Source organism: Fundulus heteroclitus, unplaced genomic scaffold, assembly GCF_011125445.2.
Source record: "Fundulus heteroclitus isolate FHET01 unplaced genomic scaffold, MU-UCD_Fhet_4.1 scaffold_64, whole genome shotgun sequence".
Lineage (NCBI taxonomy): Eukaryota > Metazoa > Chordata > Actinopteri > Cyprinodontiformes > Fundulidae > Fundulus > Fundulus heteroclitus.
The window spans coordinates 1794349-1819239 of record NW_023397077.1 but is presented as its reverse complement, the minus strand read 5'-3'; the positions used below and the strand labels follow the sequence as shown (position 1 = coordinate 1819239).

Sequence of the window (24891 nt, the reverse complement as noted above, 5' to 3'; positions counted from 1 at the left end):
GGAATCATGACTGACAGCTCAACACTGCTGGACCAACATTCCCAGCTGTTCAGAAACTGTGGGAAGAGGGCGGGATGGATTTAAAACGTCAAAGATAACATGCATCACTAAACTAAGCTGTTGTATGTCAACACATTACACAAATCTCAGAGAAAAATACGATACTTATGAAACTGCACAGCCTTTTCTGTCCATCTTGAACTGTGGTGGTGCAACATTGAATCACACCTGGGCGAAATGTCCCATTAAACCATTAAATGTATCATTAAATGTACCATGAAATAAATGAATGTGTTATGAAATAAAGAAATTTAAAATGAAATAAATACATGTTTCATAGAATAAATAAATGTACAATTTCTTTATTAAATACATCATTAAGCAATTAAATGTACCATTAAATTATGAAATATTTAATCACTTTTGTTAATCACATTTTGTAATTTAATGATACATTTAATTGTTTAATGCACGGATTTCCAAAGTGTGGTGCGAGAGCTGGCACATTTTTATTTACACAATTATTTTTATTTAGAAGAAATCTATGTTTCATTTTAAGATGAAATATAGTAGTTATCTAGAAGACGAAGTTATCTTCTTCTTCACAACTAGCTTGTGGCCTCTACTTCAATCATTATAGCAAGTGTGCTCAATTGGCTGAAATTATGGAAATTGTCATGCAGGTGGTAAGGTCAAAGTTCGTGGTGAAGGAGGAGTGGGACCAAGAGAGAGTGAGCAATTGGGGGTAACCAACAGATCTGGGAGAAGAAGAAAACGAGATGGGAATCAGAAAATGTCTCTGTATCTCTCTCCTTACGTGATGTCATTTATGTCAGTAGATGGATCATTGAATTCTGGCCAAAAGATTTATTTACAAGACTTAGTCTCTCTATCGATCGCGCAGCACCTTCACACACAAACAGCGTTGCCCATGGTGCTGTGACTGTGAACCGGCGTCAAGCATTGATGCGCAAACCTCTCAATTTTCATGCAATGTCAATGTGACACACGCATTTCCCTGACTTCACATTTGCCACACACGGCATTTCTCATGCACGGCGTCTCAGGAGGGGGAAGCAGTGCAGTACCAACACTGTTTACAGTGGGGGTGGTGTGCTGCTGACCTCGACTCGGGACGTCGTGCGTCGGTGGGCGGAATACTTCGAAGACCTCCTTAATCCCACCAACACGTCTTCCATTGAGGAAGCAGAGCCTGAGGACTCTGGGTCGGGTTCTCCCATCTCTGGTGCTGAGGTTGCCGAGGTTGTTAAAAAGCTTCTCGGTGGCAAGGCCCCGGGGGTGGATGAGATTCGCCCTGAGTACCTTAATTCAATTCAATTCAATTTTATTTATATAGTGCCAAATCATGAAACATGTCATCTCAAGGCACTTTACAAAATCAAGTTCAATCATATTATACAGATTGGGTCAGATTATACAGATTGGTCAAAAATGTCCTATATAAGGAAACCAGTTGATTGCATCAAAGTCCCGACAAGCAGCATTCACTCCTGGGGAACCGTAGAGCCACAGGGAGAGTCGTCTGCATTGTACATGGCTTTGCTGCAATCCCTCATACTGAGCAAGCATGAAGCGACAGTGGGAAGAAAAACTCCCCATTAACGGGAAGGAAAACCTCCGGCAGAACCGGGCTCAGTATGAACGGTCATCTGCCTCGACCGACTGGGGTTACAGAAGACAGAGCAGAGACACAACAAGAGAGACAAAAAAGCACAGAAGCACACATTGATCTAGTAATCTGTTCTACATTAGATGGTAGTAGCGGGTGAGCCGTCTTCTCTGGATGATGTCACAGTTAACAACGCCAGACCAGGTGTACCTACTATGAAGAAAAAGAGAGAGAGCAAAAAGTTAAAAGCTGAAATGACGACAGTCATTTCAATGTAATACAATGCAAAACTGGAGAACAGTAGACTGAAGAACAGTAGAATTCAGTAGAGTGAGAAAATTAGACCCTGATGTCCTCCAGCAGCCTAGGCCTATCACAGCACAACTTAGAGATAGCTCAGGGTATGAGCCACTCTAACTATAAGCTTTGTCAAAAAGGAAAGTTTTAACATTAGTCTTAAAAATAGATAGGGTGTCTGCCTCACCCTATCTATTTTTAAGGCTCTGGATGTTGTGGGGCTGTGTTGGTTAACGCAGCTCTGCAACATTGCGTGGACATCAGGGGCAGTTCCTCTGGATTGGCAGACTGGGGTGGTGGTCCCCCTATTTAAAAAGGGGGACCGGAGGGTGTGTTCCAACTACAGAGAAATCACACTCTTAAGCCTCCCTGGTAAGGTCTATTCAGGGGTTCTGGAAAGGAGGGTCCGTCGGATAGTCGAATCTCGGATTCAGGAAGAGCAGTGTGGTTTTCGTCCTGGCCGTGGAACACTGGACCAGCTCTACACCCTCAGCAGGATTCTTGAGGGGGCATGGGAGTTTGCCCAACCAGTCTACATGTGCTTTGTGGATCTGGAGAAGGCATTCGACCGTGTCCCCCGGGGGATCCTGTGGGGGGTACTCCGGGAGTATGGAGTACCGGACCCTTTAATAAGGGCTGTCAGGTCTCTGTACGACCGGTGTCAGAGTCTGGTCCGCATTGCCGGCAGTAAGTCGGACTCGTTTCCAGTGAGAGTTGGACTCCGCCAAGGTTGCCCTTTGTCACCGATTCTGTTCATAATTTTTATGGACAGAATTTCTAGGCGCAGCCAATTTGTTGAGGGGATCCATTTTGGTGGCCTTAGGATTGCGTCTCTGCTATTCGCGGATGACGTGGTCCTATTAGCTTCATCAGGGCGTGATCTACAGCTCTCACTGGAGCGGTTCGCAGCCGAGTGCGAAGCGGCCGGGATGAAAATCAGTGCCTCCAAATCCGAGACCATGGTCTTGAACCGGAAAAGGGTAGAGTGCCTTCTCCGGGTTGGGGAGGATGTCCTGCCCCTAGTGGAGGAGTTCAAGTATCTTGGGGTCTTGTTCACGAATGAGGGGAAGATGGAGCGGGAGATCGACAGGCCGATTGGTGCAGCGTCTGCTGTGAAGCGGGCGCTGTACCGATCCATTGTGGTGAAGAGAGAGCTGAGCCAAAAGGCGAAGCTCTCGATTTACCGGTCGATCTACGTTCCTACCCTCATCTATGGTCACGAGCTTTGGGTCGTGACCGAAAGAACGAGATCCCGGATACAAGCGGCTGAAATGAGTTTTCTCCGTAGTGTGTCTGGGCTCTCCCTTAGAGATAGGGTGAGGAGCTCAGTCATCCGGGGAGGACTCAGAGTAGAGCCGCTGCTCCTCCACGTCGAGAGGAGCCAGTTGAGGTGGCTCGGGCATCTGGTCAGGATGCCTCCTGGACGCCTCCCTGGTGAGGTGTTCCGGGCACGTCCCACCGGGAGGAGGCCCAGGGGAAGACCCAGGACACGCTGGAGGGACTATGTCTCCCGGCTGGCCTGGGAACGCCTTGGGATTCCTCCTGAGGAGCTGGCCCAAGTGGCTGGGGAGAGGGACGTCTGGGCCTCCCTACTGAAGCTGCTACCCCCGCGACCCGACCCCGGATAAGCGGAAGAAGACGGACGGACGGACGGCATTTCTCATGCACAAAAATCATAATGGGCCATAAGGGCTGTGGATGATCCATTCAAAGCACTGTTCATTAAGAGGTCAATCTAAACTCTTTCGGCTTCTTTCACAGCTTGTGGCTATCAGTAATTCCTGCTGTTTGGGTTAACAGAGGAGCAGGAAAAGTGATCAGAGTTAGAAATAATTTCAGTCTTAACCAGTGGTGAAAGTAAGCCGATGCTGTCCGGCTCTACGCACGCAGGAGGCAAGGGTGGGGGGAGAGCTGCTGCCAGATAAAGCCTTCATTCAGAATCAGTCATGGCTGCACATGGGTCAGAAAGCAGATGCAGTCTAGAACACCATTTACTCTGTTTATAAGTTTCTTTTTTATTCATTCCGAAATGTTTCTGAACCATATGTACTGTGTTTCTGTGCCTCAGCACTCTTACTGCTCCTCTCCCTTCCTTCCCTTGGAGCCAAGGGCTTTTATCGGGGGCCAGCCTTCAGAATGTTAACCACTACGTTTAATGTCCTTCTGCCCATAGCAAAATGTCCCAATTAAAGTCAATAGGACAGTTGGTAGTTGTGTTTCATGCTATTTTGTTTAACAACACAGAACCAGTGGTGCTGCGGTGGGCGTGCTGTGTCAATTTGCACTTGAATTCAGGTGCGCATAATTAAGTTAGGCTACATGTAATTTAAGTGCACACTTTCAAGGAGCATTTTAAGGGACTTGTAACATTAGACCAGTCATTCCTCCTCTTCCTTCTAAAGGAGTCCTTTACAGACTTTATTTATGTATTTTTTTCACGGTTTATTCCTTGTGCGCGGCCCACCAATGGGGTAAAAATCCAACCACCTCACCACCTGAATCTGGTATCATTAAGTATAAATTATGCTAGTACCAGACGTTACTAAAAAACTCTTTTTTTTTCTACAATCACTTAGCAACCAGTGAGGCGCAGAGCTTGAAATGCTCCGCCTACACTCATCGAATATAGGCTTGATGAAATTCTGCCTCATTTACCAATGAGGTTATAGACTTACATTGATACACAAACCAATAGATTGATGATAATCTGTGGTTGTCGTTGTTATGTAATGAGACTCAGAAGGAGGGCAACCACGGAGACAGGTATACGGTTTAGAAAGTTTATTGTAAAGACGGGGTGTTGGCACGGGAATGGTTCTGACTGGTCTGTCCGTCGGGGTTCCACTGGAGAGAGAGCGAGAAGACTGGTGAACAGAGGCAGGAGCAGATGTGTCCGATTGTCAGAGAAGAACTCACTGGGTTCCAGGCTGAGTTCCAGTCTGGGGAGGGTGATGTCCTGGATCCGGGAGGAGGTGCGGGTCTGGTGAACTCTCTCAGGGCTCTGTGGTGTTGGAGGGTGGACAGGCAGGTGAGCACAGCAGGAGGGCCAAGTTGTAGGTTTTGTTGTAGGTTCACGGAGAGCTGACTCGGAAGTGCAGCGGCTCGGAAGTCCTGGGTTCTGGATAGATGCAAGGGGGTAAAACAGGGTCAGACTTGACTTGGAAGAAACACTCAGAAAAGGTTCTAGGTTGGTCTTGTACCACGCTGGATGCGAGTAAGAACTGACGCCCTCCTGCTGGAACGCTGCTCCTTATGAAGAGCAGCGATCAGTGGTGGATGGGGAAACACCTGCCCGTCACGCCCTGCAGAGGAAGAGAGAGAGAGCCCAGCCCGCACCCGGCCTACAGAGTGTGACAGTGGTGTTTTCTTTGTCTGGATGTGAATCTGATCATTCAGATTGTGCCTTTTATAATCAACTATAATATTTTCTTGTTAAAGTCAGGAAAAAGAGATTGTGTTATTGAGCTGTTTTTGAAGAACTTGTTTGCAAAACAACCATATTTCCCCCTTTTAAAAAAAACTAACAATATTCTCAACTCCACATGATTTATACAATCTAAACCCACCCAAATGTAAAATGAAATGCAGATCCACAAAAACAAACAATAAAAACCTCAAAAGCTAACATCTCAAACTGGGTTAAAAGCCAATAAAAAGATCTGTTTTAAGAGAACATTAAACACAGAAAGTGAAATGGCCTGCCTGATACGTAACTACTTGAATCCAGAATTTGTGTGGTTACCTCTTTGCACTCTTTGTTTTTCAGATGACTAATGAAAACCTATCTGCAGATCTGAGTAAATGACAGGGAGAGTGAATATGAAGCTGGTCTGACAGATCCTGGAAAGCAAGGCCATGAAGATAATTAAAACCAAATAAAATAATTTTAAAATCAATCGAAATGTGAACCAATATCCAAGGAATTGCTGCTAAAACTGGAGAAATGTGCTCTTGTTTTCTGGTACCAGTTAAAAGAAGAGCAGCAGCATTTGGGACCAGCTGCAGTCAAGCCACTAGAGTTTTATTAAGCCCAGAGTTAAGTGGAGTGCAGTAATCTAAGCGAGTTGTAATAAAAGCATAGATTCAAATATTTAGTCAGCTGTCTCATTTTGAAAAAGCTGGACTGGATCACAGATTTTAACTGTGCATCAAGGTTAAGATTATTTGCAATCTTACACTCACGTCTGTAGCAGCATGTGTCAGATACTGACTTTAAGGTCCCAGGTCAACACTGATGTTAGAGACATCAGTGGGCCCAAGCAACATAAACTTTGGTGACATCCATGATTACTGCAATGCCTTTGAGAAGTTTATTTTTAGAGCAACTATTTTCCTTTTTAGTGTCATAAAAGTCTGACGAACTTCTGCCTAAAAAAGAAGGCTTATAACTGACTGCAAAGGGACAGGGTAAAGAGAGAAGAGGAAGAGGCCAACAATGGAGCCTTGAGGCACTCTGCATGAGTGGGACTAATAAAATGTTGTTAAAAAAAGGAGTGTAATAATACCAGCAATAACTTTAAACTACTTGTCATGACTGGCTTTAAATGTTTGGCCCACATGCAGAGAACCACTCGGCAGCAGAGATCAGTTCAACAATTTATTTGCAAGGCAAGTGGTGTGACAGCCCAAATGGCGAGGAGGTAACAACGGGAACGAGGCCCGGTGAATCACACCTGGCGCGGCGACCGGACCGGGAGGGGACGGTAAGGACTCAGCGTGACGTACGAAGGTGGCAGGTGCTTCAGGGACCGGGGAGGGCGTAGGTGGAGCGGGGGTCTGAGCAGCGTCGTCGATCGAACGATCTGGGACAGCGGAGGAACCAGAGGAGCTTGGGGCGACAGGTACACTCGAGAGGGAGTCCCGTAGGAGGATCTGACGAGAGCACTCGGGTGAGGCCTGAGAGACACAAACAAGCGGTTAGCTCAAAGAGATCTATCTCGTGACTGAGATAGTGGCCTGCAGTCATACCAACGACTGATAACATTCTGGCATCCTCCTGCTGTCCGCACGCAGTTCTTGTAGCGTGGCAAGACGCTGCTGAACCAATCCCGGTGTGTGTGCCCCGCCCACCGGTCAACTGGGAACACCTGCGGAGAGGTAGAGCCAGCAGAACAGCCTGGCTCAGCTGACTGAGTCCTGACACCACCCCCCCCTCAACGGTCGCCACCCGGCGACTCTGAGGAAGAGGTGCGAGGGCAGGAGGAGAGGAAGGAGTCAATCATGGACCGGTCTGGAAGGGAGGAACCAGGAACCCAGGAGTGGTCCTCCGGACTGCAACCCACCCAGTCAACCAGGTACTGGTATCCCCTACCACGCCGACGGGAGGCCACAATACCACGAACCTGACGTCCCAGGAGGTCCAGGGCGGGTGGAGGGGGCTCGGCCGGAGGGCAGAGCTGGCTTGTGAGGACAGGCTTGATCTGAGACACGTGGAAGGTAGGGTGAGCTCTGGAATGGGACGGCAGACGGAGACGGACGGTTGTGGGGCTGAGGACAGAGATGATCTCGTACGGGCCAGTGAAGCGTGGCGATAATTTCCAACAGGTGGACCTGGATGGGAGGTGTCGGGTGGATAACCAAACCATTTGGGCGGGATGGTAGGTGGGAGCAGGAATTCGTCTCCGGTCGGCGAACCTACGGTTCTGCTCTGCAGTTCGTTTAAGGGCTTGGATGGTCTGGACCCAGATCTCTTTGCATTTGCGTACGTGATGGTCGACAGATGGTAAAGCTATCTCCTTATGGTCATCAGGGAGGAGAGGAGGTTGATACCCAAGAGAGGCTTCGAAGGGGGAGATCCCGGTGGCGGTTGAGACGTGAGCATTATGAGCATATTCGACCCAGGAGAGGTATTGACACGAGTCGGATGGATTGGAGGCAGTAAGACAACGGAGAGCGGTCTCCAACTCCTGGTTTAGCCGCTCTGTCTGACCGTTGGTCTGCGGGTGATAGCCAGAGGTAAGGGAGTATCTGGCGCCGATAGCAGTCGCGAATTCCTTCCACACTCGTGAGGTGAATTGCGGACCACGGTCAGACAGAACGTCCAGTGGGATGCCGTGCAGGCGGAAAACATGCTTCACCAGGAGTTGGGCCGTCTGGTAAGCAGAGGGGAGCTTTCTGAGGGGAATAAGATGGCAGGCTTTAGAGAACCGATCAATTACTGTGAGGATTGTGGTCATACCTTGGGAGGAGGGCAGGCCGGTGATGAAGTCGAGTGCTATATGAGACCAAGGTCGTTCAGGGATTGGTAGCGGCTGAAGCAGGCCCGCGGGGGGTCTATTTGAAGGCTTGTTCTGAGCACAAACGGGTCAGGATTGGACAAACTCCTTGACATCTCTTAATAAGGTGGGCCACCAGAACCGTCGGGAGAGGAACGTGCGGGTTCTCTGAACACCCGGATGGGCCGAAAATCTCTCAGAATGTGCCCACTGGAGGACACGGGGCCGGACTGCGGAGGGAACATAAGTTCGGTTAGATGGGCCCGTACCAGGATCAGGGTCAGCAGGAAGGGCATCAGTAATTAAATTCAGAATCTCCCACTGGAGAGCGCCGAAAGAGCAGGTGGAAGGAAGGATGTGAGCGGGTTCTTTGTCAGAATCCTCAGGCGCGTACTGGCGGGACAAGGCGTCGGGTTTCTGGTTCTTGGAACCTGGTCGGTATGTGATGTTTAAGTTAAAACGAGAAAAGAAAAGGGACCACCGAGCCTGTCTGGGATTCAGCCTCTTGGCAGTTTGTAAATAAGCCAGATTCTTGTGGTCTGTCCATATTTGTATTGGCTGCTCAGACCCCTCAAGCCAATGACGCCACTCCTCCAGGGCGAGTTTGATGGCTAGGAGTTCTCAGTCACCCACATCGTAGTTGCGTTCTGCTGGGGTAAGACGACGGGAGAAGAAGGCGCATGGGTGTAGTTTCTGGTCCTGATCGCAACTCTGAGACAATACGGCTCCAACTCCTGTGTCAGAGGCATCGATCTCGACAATGAACTGCTTAGAGGAGTCAGGGTGCATGAGAATCGGTGCTCTGGAGAACCTGTTCTTGAGATTACTGAAGGCTGCCTCTGCTTCTGAGTTCCACCTGAACGGGACCTTGACTGACGTGAGAGCGTGCAGGGGGGCGGCGCTCTGACTGTACCCACGAATGAAGCGACGATAGAAATTTGCAAAACCCAGAAACCGCTGGAGTTCTCTACGGGTCTCGGGCACAGGCCACTCCAGGACAGCCTTGATCTTTTCAGGGTCAGACCGGACTTGCCCCCCTTCTAGGATGAGACCCAGAAAGGTAACAGATGGTTGGTGAAATTCGCACTTCTCAGCCTTCACAAAAAGTCTGTTTTCCAAGAGCCACTGGAGGACAAGGCGGACATGGTGCTGGTGTTCAGTAAGAGTGCGTGAGTAAATGAGAATGTCGTCCAGATATACGAAAACGAAGAGATTGAGGAAATCACGGAGGACATCATTCACTAGGGACTGGAAAACAGCTGGAGCGTTGCAAAGTCCGAAAGGCATCACTAAGTATTCAAAGTGACCCAGGGGTGTCTTAAACGCAGTCTTCCACTCGTCCCCCTGGCGGATCCGGACCAGGTGGTAAGCATTACGCAGATCCAATTTTGAAAAGATCGTAGCTGACTGAACCGGCTCCAGAGCGGAGGAAAGGAGTGGAAGGGGGTATTTGTTCTTAACTGTTATAGCATTAAGCCCGCGGTAATCTATACACGGGCGAAGGGAGCCGTCCTTCTTCGCAACAAAAAAGAAACCAGCCCCGAGTGGGGAAGAAGACGGTCTAATCAGCCCCGCCACTAAGGACTCTTTAATATATTTTTCTAAAGCCTGTCGCTCCGCCTGGGAAATGTTAAACAGACGACTGGCAGGCAGCGGGGCACCCGGTAAGAGGTTGATAGCGCAGTCATAGGGACGATGGTGGGGGAGCGAGCTAGCTTGAGACTTGTTGAAGACCATCTTAAGGTCGTGGTAAATCTCAGGCACTGAGCTCAGACTCTCCGGGTCGGTCTCAGTTGATGGCTGAGTGGAGACCGGGCTGGCTGGGACCGCAGATTGTAGACAGCCAGCGTGGCACTTAGACGACCAGGCTTCTATGCGCCGGTCAGCCCAATTTACATGTGGGTTGTGCCGTTGTAGCCAGGAGTAACCCAAAACGAGTGGTGCCTGTTTAACAGGAAAAACAAAGAACGAGATTTGTTCCCTATGATTTCCCGAGACTACGAGCTCCAGGGGTCTAGTTTGATGGGTGATCTGAGGGAGAACCCCGCCATCTAACCCTAACCCTCGACACTCAAGCCATCGTTTGAGCTGAAGGTTGGTGTGTTCTTCGACAGTGTGACCAGTAATCCGTGCGCCTGGGACATCGTCTTGGGAAAGTTTAACGGCTGCAAAGTCGGTCATATCGCTGTTTCTGTTGTGCGTGTAATGGCTGGTTGCTATGGGCGTTCTCTACTTGTATGCCCTACCTAAGCGGCAAAAGGGGCGTTGCTCTTGAATCGGTGACGTCACGTGCGCGGTACGCTATTAGATTGTTCTGTTTGTAGGTGGCTTGTTTTTTTTATTTTTGCTGAATAGGAAATTATCTGGCCTCTGATGTAGGCCTTAAAGGCATCCCACACCATGAGGCTGGAGGTCTCGTGGGAGGAGTTAGTTGCGAAAAAGAAACGTATCTCATCTTGAATAAACCTTGCAAAGTTGGTGAATTGAAACGTCAGTGTCCGGTTCTTAGGGGAAGACGGGGAAGGGATAGTGACAAAGTAAGTGGGGCATGGTCTGAAATAATTATGCTCTGTAATAAAATAGTCGATTCTTGAATACGTTTTGTGCACATGCGAGAAATACGAGTACTCCCTCTTATATGGGTTTAAAGAACGCCACACATCACACAGCCCGTATTCGGATAGAAAAGCTTGTATAACTGATGCAGACTTGCTTTTGACGTTGCTTTTAAGAGATGAGCGGTCCAAAACTGGGTCCGGCCAACAGTTGAAATCACCCCCTAGAACCAGTGAGTATTTATTGAGGTCAGGTAACGAAGAAAATAGTTATTAACCAGGGCAACCAGAGTGTCGTGCAGCTTCCGCTCACTATTATGAACCTGCTATGTTTATCAGCCACCACATTATCCGCCTCAAATGGAGTATTCTGGCTGATCAGTATAGAGACCCCTCGTGCCTCAACCTGAAAATGGGAATGAAAACATTGTCCCTCCAGCATGTCAGACGACGACACCCGTCCAAGCTCCTGATGTGTGTTTCCTGCAGAAACGCCACATCTATATTAAATCGTTTGATATGGGAAAAGACCTTTCTTCTCTTCACTGGGTGATTTAAACCTTAAACATTCCAACTTAGAAAATTCAAATGCTGACTCATAGTTTCAAAGTTTGTGTGCTATTTTTTTGTTAGGTACGATAGTAGTATGGCAGTCAGAGATTGGAACAAAAAAAGTACAGAACAATTACAGTATTCTGCCAGACCCCTGGCTGTGACCTTAGCCTCCCCCTAACCTCCCCCCTCAAACATAAACAGCTGCCAAACAACAACAACAAAAAAGACAAAAAAAAACCCAAAAAAACAAAAAAACACACAAAACAACGTGGCAGCAAGCTCTTCAAAACTAACATTCTCAAAGACCGAATCTTCCAGTAACTAACAACCTCAAAATAAGAAAAAGATGAACTATCTATAGCAAACTAAACACTGCTCCTGGTGGGCATGAAATAGGTATAAATCCCCCACGTTAATATAAATCTTGGAGACATAATTTACTGGCCAAAATAGGTAAATTGGCAAGAAAATAATATGTTAGCAGGCTGTATTTACAGTACCTACTGCGCCCTGAGGAAAGGCAGCCCGCATGTTTCTACTGCGGTAAAATGCGCCCTTACTTGTTTTCGTTGGTCACATAAACACAGAGGATTACGGTAGTCACAGCCGGGACTGCTTTTTAAGATAAAAGCAGTTGAAGTAAGCCCTCGGTAGAGCTCTGTTCCTTTATTGATCTTGTCGTGGTTTTGGGAGCGTCTTAATAAACTGCTGAGCCTCCTCCACCGAACCTAAGAACTTTTTGGCACCGCTGGATTGCGTAATACGAATACGGGCTGGGAAGAGAAGAGCCGGCTTCAAGCCCCGCCTGTAGAGCTCCGCCATGGTGTCTCTGTACTCCGCGCGTCGGGCCAGGACGTCTGGGCTGTAGTCCTCCACAATACGAAGAGACGCACCTTTGTAGTCGAGCGTTCTTCTCCTCCTGGCTTCCCGAATAATGAGGTCATTGGTCAGGTATCGATGCAAACAAAGGATCACTGGTCGAGGAGGACGTCCCTCAGGTCGCTTAGCTGCCAGAGAACGGTGCGCTCTGTCGATTTCTGGTGAGGTTGGGAGCACCTCTTTCCCGAGTAACTCGCACTTTCAGTGCGCCCACTTTCAGTGTCTTCGGGCAGACCGAGGATACGGATGTTCTGCCATTTGCTGCGACTCTCCAGGTCAGTCACTTTGTCTTTTAGTTTGGCGTTGTCTTCACGGAGAGCAGCACACGACTCTTCGAGGCTAGCCACCCGCTGGCCCAGATTCTCTGTTGCAAGCTCCAAAGAGGAGACTTGTTCTGCCTGTTCTTCCAGCGTCTGGCGCACCTGGTCTAACTTGGAACTAAGCATGTTTGGCAGAAGACTTGAATTCTGATTTCAGATCTTCCCTGTGCTGTTGAAGCAATGCGGTGATAGCCTCCAACGTTAAGCTAGCGTCTTCTTTCTTGCTTCCTTTCGCGCTTTTGCTGGCCATTACTGGTGGATAAGTAAGTAGACAAGATGTTTTTGTATTGTTGGGTAGCGTAGAGTTGGCTTTCCGTGAGTTGGATTTAGTTAAAAGGCTGGATTTTTCCGGAGCAGTCCGTTGCTAGGTCTACCCTGCCCTCATGGCAAACCGGAAGTCCTTCTTTCTTTATTTTTTTAAAAATTTTGTGTTGTGTGTGTTCTCGTCATTTGAGGATGATCAAACATGTCGCCTTTAATATGGCTAGAATACAGCTTGTTGCATTTTTTTTTTTAAGATTGGGAGTGCGTCAACCCGGTTGGGACACAGAAGGGGGTGTGCGGCTAAAAATGTTTGGGAACCGCTGGTTTAATGGTGTATTTAATAAAGACGTAAATGTCTTTATTAAATGGGACATTTAAATGTACATTTATTTATTTAAATTTACATATTACATTTTGTTATTTCATGTCATTTATTTATTTCATGATACATTTAATGATATAATTGGACATTTAATGGTGCATTTATTGGTATATTTTACATTTATTTATTTCATGATATATTTGTTTATTATTGTTCCCCTTAACCCCCCCCCCCCCCATAGCCCATATCATTATAAACTTCATCATTATCCACACTGTTATTGTTACTGTTCAACTGTGTTTTTGAAGACTGCCATTGTTCTGAGTTTGACAGAAAAGCCTTTAATAGATTGTTGCATGTGTTGAGGAAATTAGCATGGCAGATGAAGAAGCAAAGGTGTTGTCAATAAAGTCCGGTATTATACCATTTTCCATGAAATTTTGCGACTCTTGGGGGCCTATTTTACTTACTCCTCCAAAAAAAAAACATATTTCCCCTCAAGTGCACATAATACACAATCTAACAGCTCCAAAGGAAAAAAAAATACAAACGTTATGAACTGACCGAGTCCAGTTGCGGTCCCTGCGACAGACTGGCGACCTGTCCAGGGTGTACCCCGCCTCTCCATTGAATGCTGGAGATGGGCACCAGCACTATCCATTTTCCATCACGCTTGTCCCCATGAGGGACAAGTGTGATGGAAAATGGATGGATGGTTGTGGTCCTCCCAGGTTCTTTGCCTGAATAATGTTGTGTTCTCAATTGGTAGACATCTGTGGTAAAAAAGAAATAAAAACTATGTTTTAACATATTTTATCTAAAAGGCTGATGTTTACAGAAGGATGTTTACAGCTTCAGTACTGGACTTTCACACATAATGCGACACGGTTAGAATTCTGGACGCCAGAGAATGCCCAACTCTTGGCCACATCAGCTTATATGGATTTGCAAAGCCTGCTCAGGATGGGTCGATTACCCCATGTTGTCTTCTGGGATCCACATCACAATTAGACTGACGTCCTTGGGTTTGTTCATTGGTCTTTTGCAGCCCCTGTCTCTGTTATCTCATAATCCGTAACAATCCCCCTGTTGATGTGCCCAAAAGGCACATCACATCAAAACACTTCAACGAAAGCAGTTCCAAAAAAAATGGGCGGTCAAATATCAACGGAAACATTTATCAACAGTCAGCATGGATAATTCACAATTCTGCATTTATTACTCAAGACCACAGTCTTAGCATTTATCTACAAATTAGGGTTCAACTAATTGAGTAAGGCCTGTTTTAGGTTCCTATGCGCACATTATTTTAATTTTACTTAGACAAGGTAAGTGTGGAAGGAATCCTAAAAAATAACTGACATCCTAGAGTTATTGAATAAGGAAACGGTGGAGTGATGAAGTTCCATCACTTTTATTGAGAAACAGATTCAATACAGTAGAGATCACATAGATGGAAAGTAATCGCACCTCATGGTCCTGCTGCAGTCTGCGTCTGCCTGTTTCTGCCCCTCTTCGCTTTTGGCTCTCCCCAATACTCCATAGTGGCCTTGGCCTGAGACAAAACAAAGACAGTCTATCCTAGACAATCATCATCCCGCACAGTAGCTACGCACCATTTGGCCTTGCAATCAGCAGGCCCATGCTCACATATCTGAGATGGCGTCAGGCCATAGTGACTTTAGAATAATATTCAATTCAATTCAATTTTATTTATATAGCGACAATTCATGAAACGTGTCATCTCAAGGCACTTTCCAAAGTCAAATTCAATCAGATTATACAGATTGGGTCAGATTATACAGCTCGGTCAAAAAATGTCCTATATAAGGGAACTAAAGTCCCTTAAATGAAAGTTGCGCCAACTCAGCGAGTGCCGCCATTTTGGGTCTAAACTTGCCACAGGCAGGCGCTTTAACACTGTTATGTGCGTTTCACACCTTCTAATACCCTTCAGGCAGGTGTTCTGAATAAAACACAACTGAGTGTTGATGATCACCTACTAGGCATCCAGAAAAGCTGATATTACATTTTAATAAGACTTGAGAGAGACATTTTAAAGTGAACTGTATACTTCTCTTTTCCTGTCTTGAAGTCCAGAATTGATCCCATAGGACAAAAATTCCTACACACATAATGCTACAGCACAATGAAATAAAGCAAGAAGTCCAGAATTGGCTTTAAAATTTTATGTAATAGTTTTGGTGTGTCTTATACAAGTATTTACTGTATACAAGTATTTAATGGCGTACCGCACACGTGACGTCATCGTCTCAAGAGCAACGCCCCTTTTGCCGCTTAGGTAGGACATACAGGTAGAGAACGCCCGTAGCAACCAGCTATTACACGCACAACAGAACCAGCGATATGACCAACTTTGCAGCCGTTAAACTTTCCCAAGACGATGCTCCAGGCGCACGGATTACTGGTCGAACTGTGGAAGAACACACTAACCTTCAGCTCAAACGATGGCTTGAGTGTCGAGGGCTTAAAAAGACCGGAAAACGGGCCGAGTTGATCGAACGGTAAGCTTTGTTTTTTTTTTCCTGCACGGCGGTCATGGTGTCGTCGGCCGTTTTTTTTGTTTGTAATCACCGTCCAGGAATCGGTATATGTTTAATGTTTGTCTTTTAGAAATGTTTTTGAGTAGGCTATCCTGGTAGCAGGGTATCATGTTAGCGCCTGCTACCATGATAGCCTATATGCTATCATGGTAGCAGGCGCTTCAATATTAACATGTCGGCCACCAAAATACTCTTACCTGTTCACTACTTGATGTCGCTGGAATTGGGTCAGGATGTTCTTCGGTTGGGCCCTTTCCTCCAACAAAATGCTTGCTACATATGTAGTTGAATTTGGTAACTTTTTCCGGGTTGAACTGTTGTGTAGGCTGACCGCACCGGTGTACCCAGCGCACACATTTCTCCTTGGCAGTCTTGAAGAAAACATCCTTCATATGCGGCCGATCAGCGTACCTCGAGTCGCTGTTGCACGTTCCATAGCAACAATGTTTAAAAACCATGGTTTTAGATTTGGAAAAAGCAGTCGTTTACCGAGTAAAACCAAGGGTAACGCACGTCTCTTTTACAGCGAAACAGCGGCGGACTATGCAAGCTTGCCCTACTGCGTACCACGTGATGTGACGTCATCGTGACGTTACGTTTCTAAAAATAGCTCGCTCGCGGTACGCCATTATACAAGATTTTAAGATAGCTATTACAAAGCACTAAGGCATGCTCTATATTTTATTTCAAGAAAATGTTTTTTCCCAGTGTTCGTGTTTTGTCAGCAAGCATTCGCATGCCCATGCTCTTGCTGCCTATGATGCCATTGTTACGCTCCGTTTGCTCTTCATTGTGCTTCTTGCACATAAAGTGAATCCTCACTGTCACAAATTTTTTCACAATTTGTTCTTTGATCCCGCAGCAAACAGGCAGGTTGAAATCCGCAAGAACTTCTTTCGATGATTCAATCAGGTGGCTCATGATGTTAAAATTGAACGCAGTCAAAACATTTTACATTTCTCTGGCCTCTGATGTGTTTCTCCAGTGTGCTGATCATGGAGAAAACCTTCTCAGTCATCAAACTCCACCTGGGACTTGATTGACATTTCGTCGAGTGTCAAGCAGCATGTTCTCTCCTCAGGAATCATCTGGTCCACTTTGATCTTCAGGTAGTCAAACACTTGGTGCAGGATGCCAGGATTGAATGAAATGTGCTCAACCCAGTGCTGAAGCGTCCTTTCACTGGGAAACGGGAATCCTTTTGAGTGAAGTTCTTGGTACCCACTTTTTCCACAGGCAAATCTCAACTGCAGTCCTTTTTTGACAGTGCCAGCTGACCATTTGACACCCCTCATCTTTGTTCTTCCTAGAGCCACAAATTGATCCTTAGCAAAGATCTTGTTCATGTTGGCTTCCACCTTGAATTTCTCTTTTTTAAGAGTTCGAAGTTTTCTTTGGGTTGATTTCAGTTTCTCCTGAAGGCCTTTGATGCGCTCCTTAAGACGGGGACAGTTGGTGCACTCAGACTTTTCCACATCCAAATTACCTAAGAAGAAAGAAAACAATTCAATAACGGGATACTTCACAGAAATACACTTCGAAAAGGATGGATGGATGGATGGATTGTTCCACTTACAACTTATATCCTCAAGCAACTGCAAGTCATCATTTGCTGCATTAAGCTCATCACATGCAACTGGACCTGGATCTTGTACAGGGGTGCAGTATGAGTGTTCAGGCAGGTGAGTTTTCTTCAATGATGGCTGCCCTTTGGCATCGGATGGTGCAGAACGCTTCTTTGGTGGTGGGCGAGGTGTCTTTGGTGTACGATGGTGGAAGATGGAGGGCAGTGCTGTCTTCTTCCAAGGACGTTTCCCATCTGTACGATTCTGCTCGAACTGGTACTCATCAAAATGAGACTGCAATAGAAATTTTTAGCAATAAATTCCATGATTATACACAACGATTAGGAATATTTACTCTGGAACTCAATTTCATAGCAGTGGCAGTACTTATACGCAATAAGTTTAGTTTTATCTAGATCATTATGACCCTTAAACTGATTACAGTGTCTGTCTTTAAAAAGAAAATACAACAGCACTGGCTGAGTGGTAAATGTACTAGTAGTAGACTACTATAGTAGGCCACAAGTATTTAATATTCACCCAGATTTGGCCTACTTAGTGCACATTAGCGTGGTCCATATGAAAATTTCATAAGAAAATTTCACATAAAAAATGGTACATTTAAGTTTCATATTTCATATGAAAAAAGTGACATGAAGAAAATATGAAAACATGAAATTTTGAAGGAGATTACTAATTTAACATTTATGTATGATTTGGGTCAAATATCATCTCTGTCCAGTTTTAGCACATAAGTGCTTTGCAATTTAGGTACTTCTTTAGGCCGTTTGGCGAGGCGACCGCCTCGCCAAACTTAGCGCTGCAGGAAACCCTGACTTCAGAAAAAAAAGCCCACATACCTCACACAAGCACGAGTTTGTTGTAGGTCTCCAAGTTTTGTTCGTCTCTTGGTCCAAGCGACTGACTCGGTTGATCCACAATAAACGCCGCTCTTCATCGCTTGGAAAATGGAACATCCGCGTCCCTTTATCAGTGCTGTTGCTGCAGCCGTGGGCACAACACCCTGGCATGGTGGCTTATTTTCGAAATAAAGAAATACTCAAAATAATCAGGAGTAAAAATAAAAGAAATCGGTTGCTCGCAGTGTTGTAAACGCGCTTAGCTGAGCCTAGACCCAAAATGGCCGCAGGAGATCACGTGACCCGAAAAAAGCGGAACGCCCATGACGCAACTTTCATTTAAGGGACTTTAAAGGGAACCCAGTTGATTGCATCAAAGTCTTGACAAGCAGCATTCACTCCTCCTGGAGAAGCGTAGAGCCACAGGGACAGTCGTCTGCATTGTCCATGGCTTTGCAGCAATCCCTCATACCGAGCGAACATAAAGCGACAGTGGAAAGAAAAACTCCCCATTAACGGGAAGGAAAAAACCTCCAGCAGAACCAGGCTCAGTATGAACGGTCATCTGCCTCGACTGACTGGGGGTTAGAGAAGACAGTGCAGAGACACAACAAGAGAGACAAACAAGCACAGAAGTACACATTGATCCAGGAATCTGTTCTACATTAGATGGTAATAGCGGGTGATCTATCTTCCCTGGATGATGTCACAGTTAACAGAACGTCAGACCAGGTGTACCTACTATGAAGAAAAAAAGAGAGAGAGAACAAAAAGTTAAAAGCTGAAATGACGACAAGCAATGTAAAATTGGAGAACAGTAGAACTCAGTAGAGTGAGAAAAATAGGCCCTGATGTCCTCCAGCAGCCTAAGCCTATAGCAGCATAACTATAGAGGTAGCTCAGGGTAACATGAGCCACTCTAACTATAAGCTTTGTCAAAAAGGAAAGTTTTAAGCTTAGTCTTAATAGTAGACAGGGTTTATGCCTCACAGACCAAAACTGGGAGTTGGTTCCACAGCAAAGAGGCCTGATACCTAAAGGATCTGCCTCCCATTCTACTTTTAGAGACTCTAGGAACCACCAGCAGACCTGCAGTCTGAGAGCAAAGAGCATAACAGTGGAAATTAATTCCACACTGTCTGATAATTTTGCCGACCGGAAGCATAGTAAAGAGACTTGGTCCAAGGACTGCACCCTGTGGTACTCCACAAGTGACCCTAGAGTTTGAAGAAGATTTATTATTAACATGAACAAACTGGAATCTGTTTGACAGATAAGAATTAAATCAGCCTAATGCTTTCCCCTTAATCCCCACAGTATGATCAAGTCTTTGCATGAGAATATTGTGAACTGTATCAACCACTGAGATTTAACAGGACAAGTACAGACATAAGTCCATTATCTCAGACAATGAGAATATCATTAGTGACCTTCACCAGAGCTGTTTCAGTGCTATGATGAGCTCTGAAGCCTGACTGAAACTCCTCAAGTAGGTCATTACTTTGTAAATGTTCACATGGTTGATTAGCAACTACTTTCTCAAGAATTTTAGATAGGAAAAGAAGATTAGATATAGGTCTAATTTATTAAGTCACTATGATGAAGAGAATGCTGCTTATGTAAAGGTTTAATAACAGCTACTTTAAAAACCTGTGGCACATCTCCATTTACTAAGGATATATTAATCCTGTCTAAAATAGGGCCACTGATCAAATGAAATACCTCCTTAAACAATTTAGTTGGGATTGGGTCCAACATGCAGGTAGAAGAAGCTGAAGCTAAAATGTTAGATAGCTCAGAAAGCTCTACTGTTTCTAAACAGTTCAGACACTGCGCAGGTTCTAAAGTTTCCTTCAACGCTGCCTCACTTACTTGATCATGTTTGGGAGGATGCCAATTATTTTAATGGAAAAAATGTTATTTATGAAGAAATCCATAAAGTCATTACTGCCGAATAGCTAAGGGAATGGATGGATCAACGGAGCTGTGACTGAGTAAATTTGGTAACTGACAAGGTAAGTGTGGAAGAAATCTAGGATTATTTTTATTCTCCTGAATTAATGATGAAACATATGCTGCTCTAACTGCTAAGGGTCTTTTTATACAACAGTAGACTGTTTTTCCAGATTAGGTAGGATTCCTCTTGGTGTGTAGAGCGCCATTTTCTCTCCAATTTCCTAACATTGTGCTTCAAGGAACGCAGCTCTGGAATAAACCAGGGAGCCAGCTTCCTGTGAATAATCACCTTCTTTTTCAAGGGAGCTACATTGTCTAATGCAGAACGCAATGAGGAAGTCACACTGTTAGCAAAGAAATCTATTTGTGAATGGGAAGAAACAACATTGCTGTCATCTGCAGGGTATTTCTGCAATACTGAAGATATTAAAAGGGGGACAGACACTGTAAAGTTTGATACAGCATTATCTGGCGGTGGTCAGAGCGCCCGGTGGCGCCAGTGCATGGCAGCCTCGCCTCTGTCAGTGTGCCCCAGGGTAGCTGTAGCTATTTACATAGCTCACCACCGTCAGGGTGTGAATGGGTGAATGACTGAACTGTAGTGTGAAGCGTTTTGGAGGTCGTCAAGACTAGTTAAAGCGCTATACAAGTACAAGCCATTTACCATCTATAATGGTGAAATCTTATTTTGGGGGTGGAGAACTCAGTTAAATTTAACTCAAAGGTTATTAAAAAATTGTCAGATAGAACAGGGTTGTGAGGAAATACTGTTAATTCTTCACAATCAATGCCATATGTCAGCACAAGGTCTAAAGTATGGAGCCAAGAGTGCATCGGTTTTGCACATTTTGAGCAAAACCAAATGAGCAAAACCAACCTTGTCAGTGTTTAACACCAAATCAGATAAGAAGTCGGACAACTGATCCAAAAGCTGAGAGTAAGGGCCTGGTGGACGATACAAAACAACAAACAGAAAGAATTGTGGTTATTAATTGGCTTGGGACTAATTAATAAATCAGACTGAAAGATGGTTGCCACTCCTCCTCCTCTTCCCGTAGATCTGGGAATGTGGAAATTTAAATAATTGGAGGGAGTTGACTCATTTATACTAATGTAGTCCTCTTGTAGCCAGTTTTCTGTGAGACAAAATGAATCAATCTGATAATCAGAAATCAATTTATTAACTAACAAAGTCTTTGGAGGGAGAGACCTTATATTTAATAGACCACATTTAATTGTTTTAATTGGTTTAAGTTGAGTTGTATTGATTTTTCTGTATTTTCACAGGTTACATTTTTGGCTTTGTGATTTTTTTATTTGTTTTTTTTTTTACAGCTCAGACAGTTCCGCTTTATGTGTCCTTCTTTTCCACACTTGTAACATCTCTATGAAATTGATTTCTCAGCTCCCACTGTTTTTGAATTGTCCTGCATTTCTCTGTGGACTTGTGTTACCATGGCTGATGCACCACCTGATGTAGCAGCACTGTAGTCATCATTAGCATTAAATCTCTTTTGCTTTTCATTTATTAATACTTGCTGAACAAACTGAAATGTGAAATTTTTCAACTTTGTTTCTAAAGCAGTGACAATTGTAACATAGTTTGGTGGCAAACTGCCCAGGACTGTCACAATCTGTTCTTCCTCTTCAATCACAGCACCTATTGCTCCTAGCTGATCAGTCAGTTCCTTCACTGTTTTTAAATGGTCATTTAAACTATCCTTTCCCTTTATTTCACACCTGAAATATTTTTTCTTCAGGAACAGTTTGCTTGCTAAAATGTCTCTCTCCTTTGTGTCTCTGTCCTTTTAGCATGTCCCATGCCTCTTTTGGAGTTTGACAACTTGTTATCAAATACAACTGGGGCGTGCTCACATTCAGCACTAACATGGAGAATGCTCTCTCTCTTTGTCTCTGGAATTCTGCCTGAGTTTGTGTGTTAGCATCAGGAACTAGCATATCCGTCTCAGTTAACATACCCCATAGTCCTTTTGCTTTCAGCAAGTGCTCCATCTGAAACTTCCGTGTTGTCCAGTACTCAGATCCAGCTTGTCAATAAAAAGCTTATCATCCGTTGTGAATCCCACAACACGTTATCTGACTCAATAACTTAATTTACAATGCTTTTTAGCGACGCTCTGGGCCCATAATCTGATAACAAAATTACACGTTTTAACAATTTTCCGTTTTAGACCGGAACGGCAGTGCATGTTTAATACTCAACATAGACACCAGGTGGCAGTATAGTAACTTCTCCATTAACAACTATTGTAGAAATCGCTGTTTTATGTTTTCAACAAAGTCAACAGGTGAATGGAATAAGCTTGTTGTACTGCTGCAGTAGGAGGCTCAGGAGGCCGGCAGGGCTGGTGTAGGGCTCTTGTGTAGTACCACCATGTGGTACCCATGGCATGGTGACACTGGTGCAGGGCATTGCAGGCTGGTGGTACCATTGCAGGGCTCTCGGAAGCCGGCACTTAAGATGCATGGCTTGGGTGCGGAGCTATTGGAGGCCGGTGGTGCTGGTACAGGAAGCTGCTACTGGAACCATTGAGGCAGATGAGGTTCCTAGAGTCACTCTATAACAGTGTTGGCCATGGTATGACCAGGCAGAAACTGGAGATGTTAAAGCAGGGACAGACAATGGCTGTAGTATGGAAACTGGTTGAAAACCCGGAGGATCAGGTCTGTTCGAGACAAGCCGTGAGAGGAGCATGGCGGCATCTCGGGCCGGTACCCAGCCTGGATCCCTTCAGAGTTTGTTTTCATTAATTCTAAACAGTGTTTTATAGAGATGATTCTTTCAGGTCCTTACAACATTTCTCTTTTTTTGATTTCTTTGTTTGCTCCATCCTAAATGGTTCCCCAAACTCATTGCAACACAATGTGTGTTATTCTTTTTATCATTGTATACTTTCTGTTATTTTTCAACATAGAATTCTTTCTAGTATCATTTAGATGTGGAAAATATCTTTAGTAATGTGCCTTTTTAAATACACATTTATTTACATTTGGTGTCATTGAAATAAATGTTTGACATAGTGCTAAGCAGCTAATTTGAATGTTGTCAATATTGTAAAGAGGAGTAGATGTTATTTTTCATTAGCAATTTTTTGCTTAAGGTCTGAGAGAGATTACAATTATTTATTCATCCATTGAAACAAAAACAAAAAAAATTAACTGACATTTTCTCTTCATTCTTGTCCCTCTGAAGGTGCAGCTCTGAATATGATGTTTGTGTTGATGCAGTACCAAATGCTGGTCCATTTGATTGTGATCTTCTGGTCTTTTCCTCATAATACTTCCTCCCTCGACCTGGATGATCCAAACATCTGCAGTCACTGGGAAAGGTGACATATAATACTGCTGAAATATCTGTAAAGACCCAGGACAACTGCAGAGAAAACTTACAAGGAGTACTTTATCCCATTTAAGATCTTTTTTACACATAAAGGTTGTGCTAAACTGATTATAGTATAAAAAACAGATCCCTGACATTAGTAAAAGGAAATTATTTATTTATAGAATACTACAAATTAGGGACAAGAGAAAGTTAAGGCCAAAAATATAAAACATATAAATCTAAAACTAGCAGTTAAATGGTATTAGTGATACAATGTTTACTGGAGCTAAGAGGATGCTGTGTGGTAATTCATGAGGGAGTTTTTGCTGTGGGCCCTAAAATCAGATTCTTTTGGACACTGATTAACTTGGCTCACAATTCTTTAAATAACAGTAGACAGATGTGTAACACTGAGTGGGTTCAAGTGAACTAAACTTCTCACAAGCACATAGAGATGCACAGTTCAAATGTTAGGTTTGATGCATCTTCACTTTGTCTTTGTATGCTTTCAGTTACTCTCTGACAGTGCAGGAGTCATATGCTCATCGTGTTGATCAGATTTATTACACCAGCTGTCCAGACATTCTGAAGTGGTTCAAGTGCACCACTTACAGGTGAGGAACATCTTCCATAAATAATATGATATTCTCTATAGATAATGCAAATTTTGTAGCTGGTGTTTATCAAAGTAGAATGTTTACTTTTAGGCATATTGTAGTTATTAGTGTGCCTGTGTTGCTCTCACTTATCTGTATCACCTATTTTATAAAACTCTAAAGACATATTTTGCTTGGCCAATGTGTGAATAATTTTTTTTTGTGTTCATCTGTTGTAGTTTTTCAATTTTGTTTAAAAAAATGCTCAAGTGTGAAATTAAAAACCCATCTTTGTTACATGTTCCAATAGTGCAGATAAATCTAATATGATGCCAAGGGATCAGTCTCCAGCTTTGATTTGTCAAGAGATACCAACTTCCATGATTCTATGTACAATATGAGAAGCATCAGTCATTTTAAACATCTACTTGGTTATTGTTGTCAGTTGTGTGCATGTAAACCATTTCAGACTTTCTGAAATATCCATAAATTCCCATTATAAATATTGATGTTAATAAAATATACAACAGATGATTTATGCAGCAACAGTCTTCAGGCACAAACCTGTAAAAGAAACTGAGACATAAATAAACATTGTTTGTTTTGGCACCATATTTGTTGGACATTTCCTCATGGAGTTGTTCAACCACTAATATGAATGGCTGACTTTTCTCCAAGACATGTAAACACTCATCTTTGTCTCTGGTGCAGCACCCTGACTAACCCTAGCAATATGCGTTTTTTTAAGTAAGTGACCTTTCCCCTTGTGTGTTTACAGGGAGAGCTATCGGACAGCTTATCGTAGAGGAGAAAAATTCATATACAGCAGAAAGTCGCAATGTTGCCCAGGCTTCTTTGAAAATGGAGAGATATGTGCTCGTGAGTGTTCCCTTGTTCGTGTACAAACGGATGCACACACACACACACACGCACACATGCATGCACGCACACACACACACACACACACACA

At 44.4% G+C, this 24891-nt stretch overlaps 1 protein-coding gene across 1 annotated transcript in view; it reads left to right on the top strand.

Moving 5' to 3' along the window:
* LOC110367009 (multiple epidermal growth factor-like domains protein 10) overlaps positions 1-24891 on the top strand; it is a 161334-nt gene that overhangs the window by 802 nt on the left and 135641 nt on the right. Inside the window, exons 2-4 of the mRNA XM_036133580.1 lie at positions 23197-23332; positions 23838-23939; positions 24700-24800. Of these exons, the coding sequence (XP_035989473.1) occupies positions 23197-23332; positions 23838-23939; positions 24700-24800 (339 nt within the window). The remainder of the gene's footprint in view (positions 1-23196; positions 23333-23837; positions 23940-24699; positions 24801-24891) is intronic.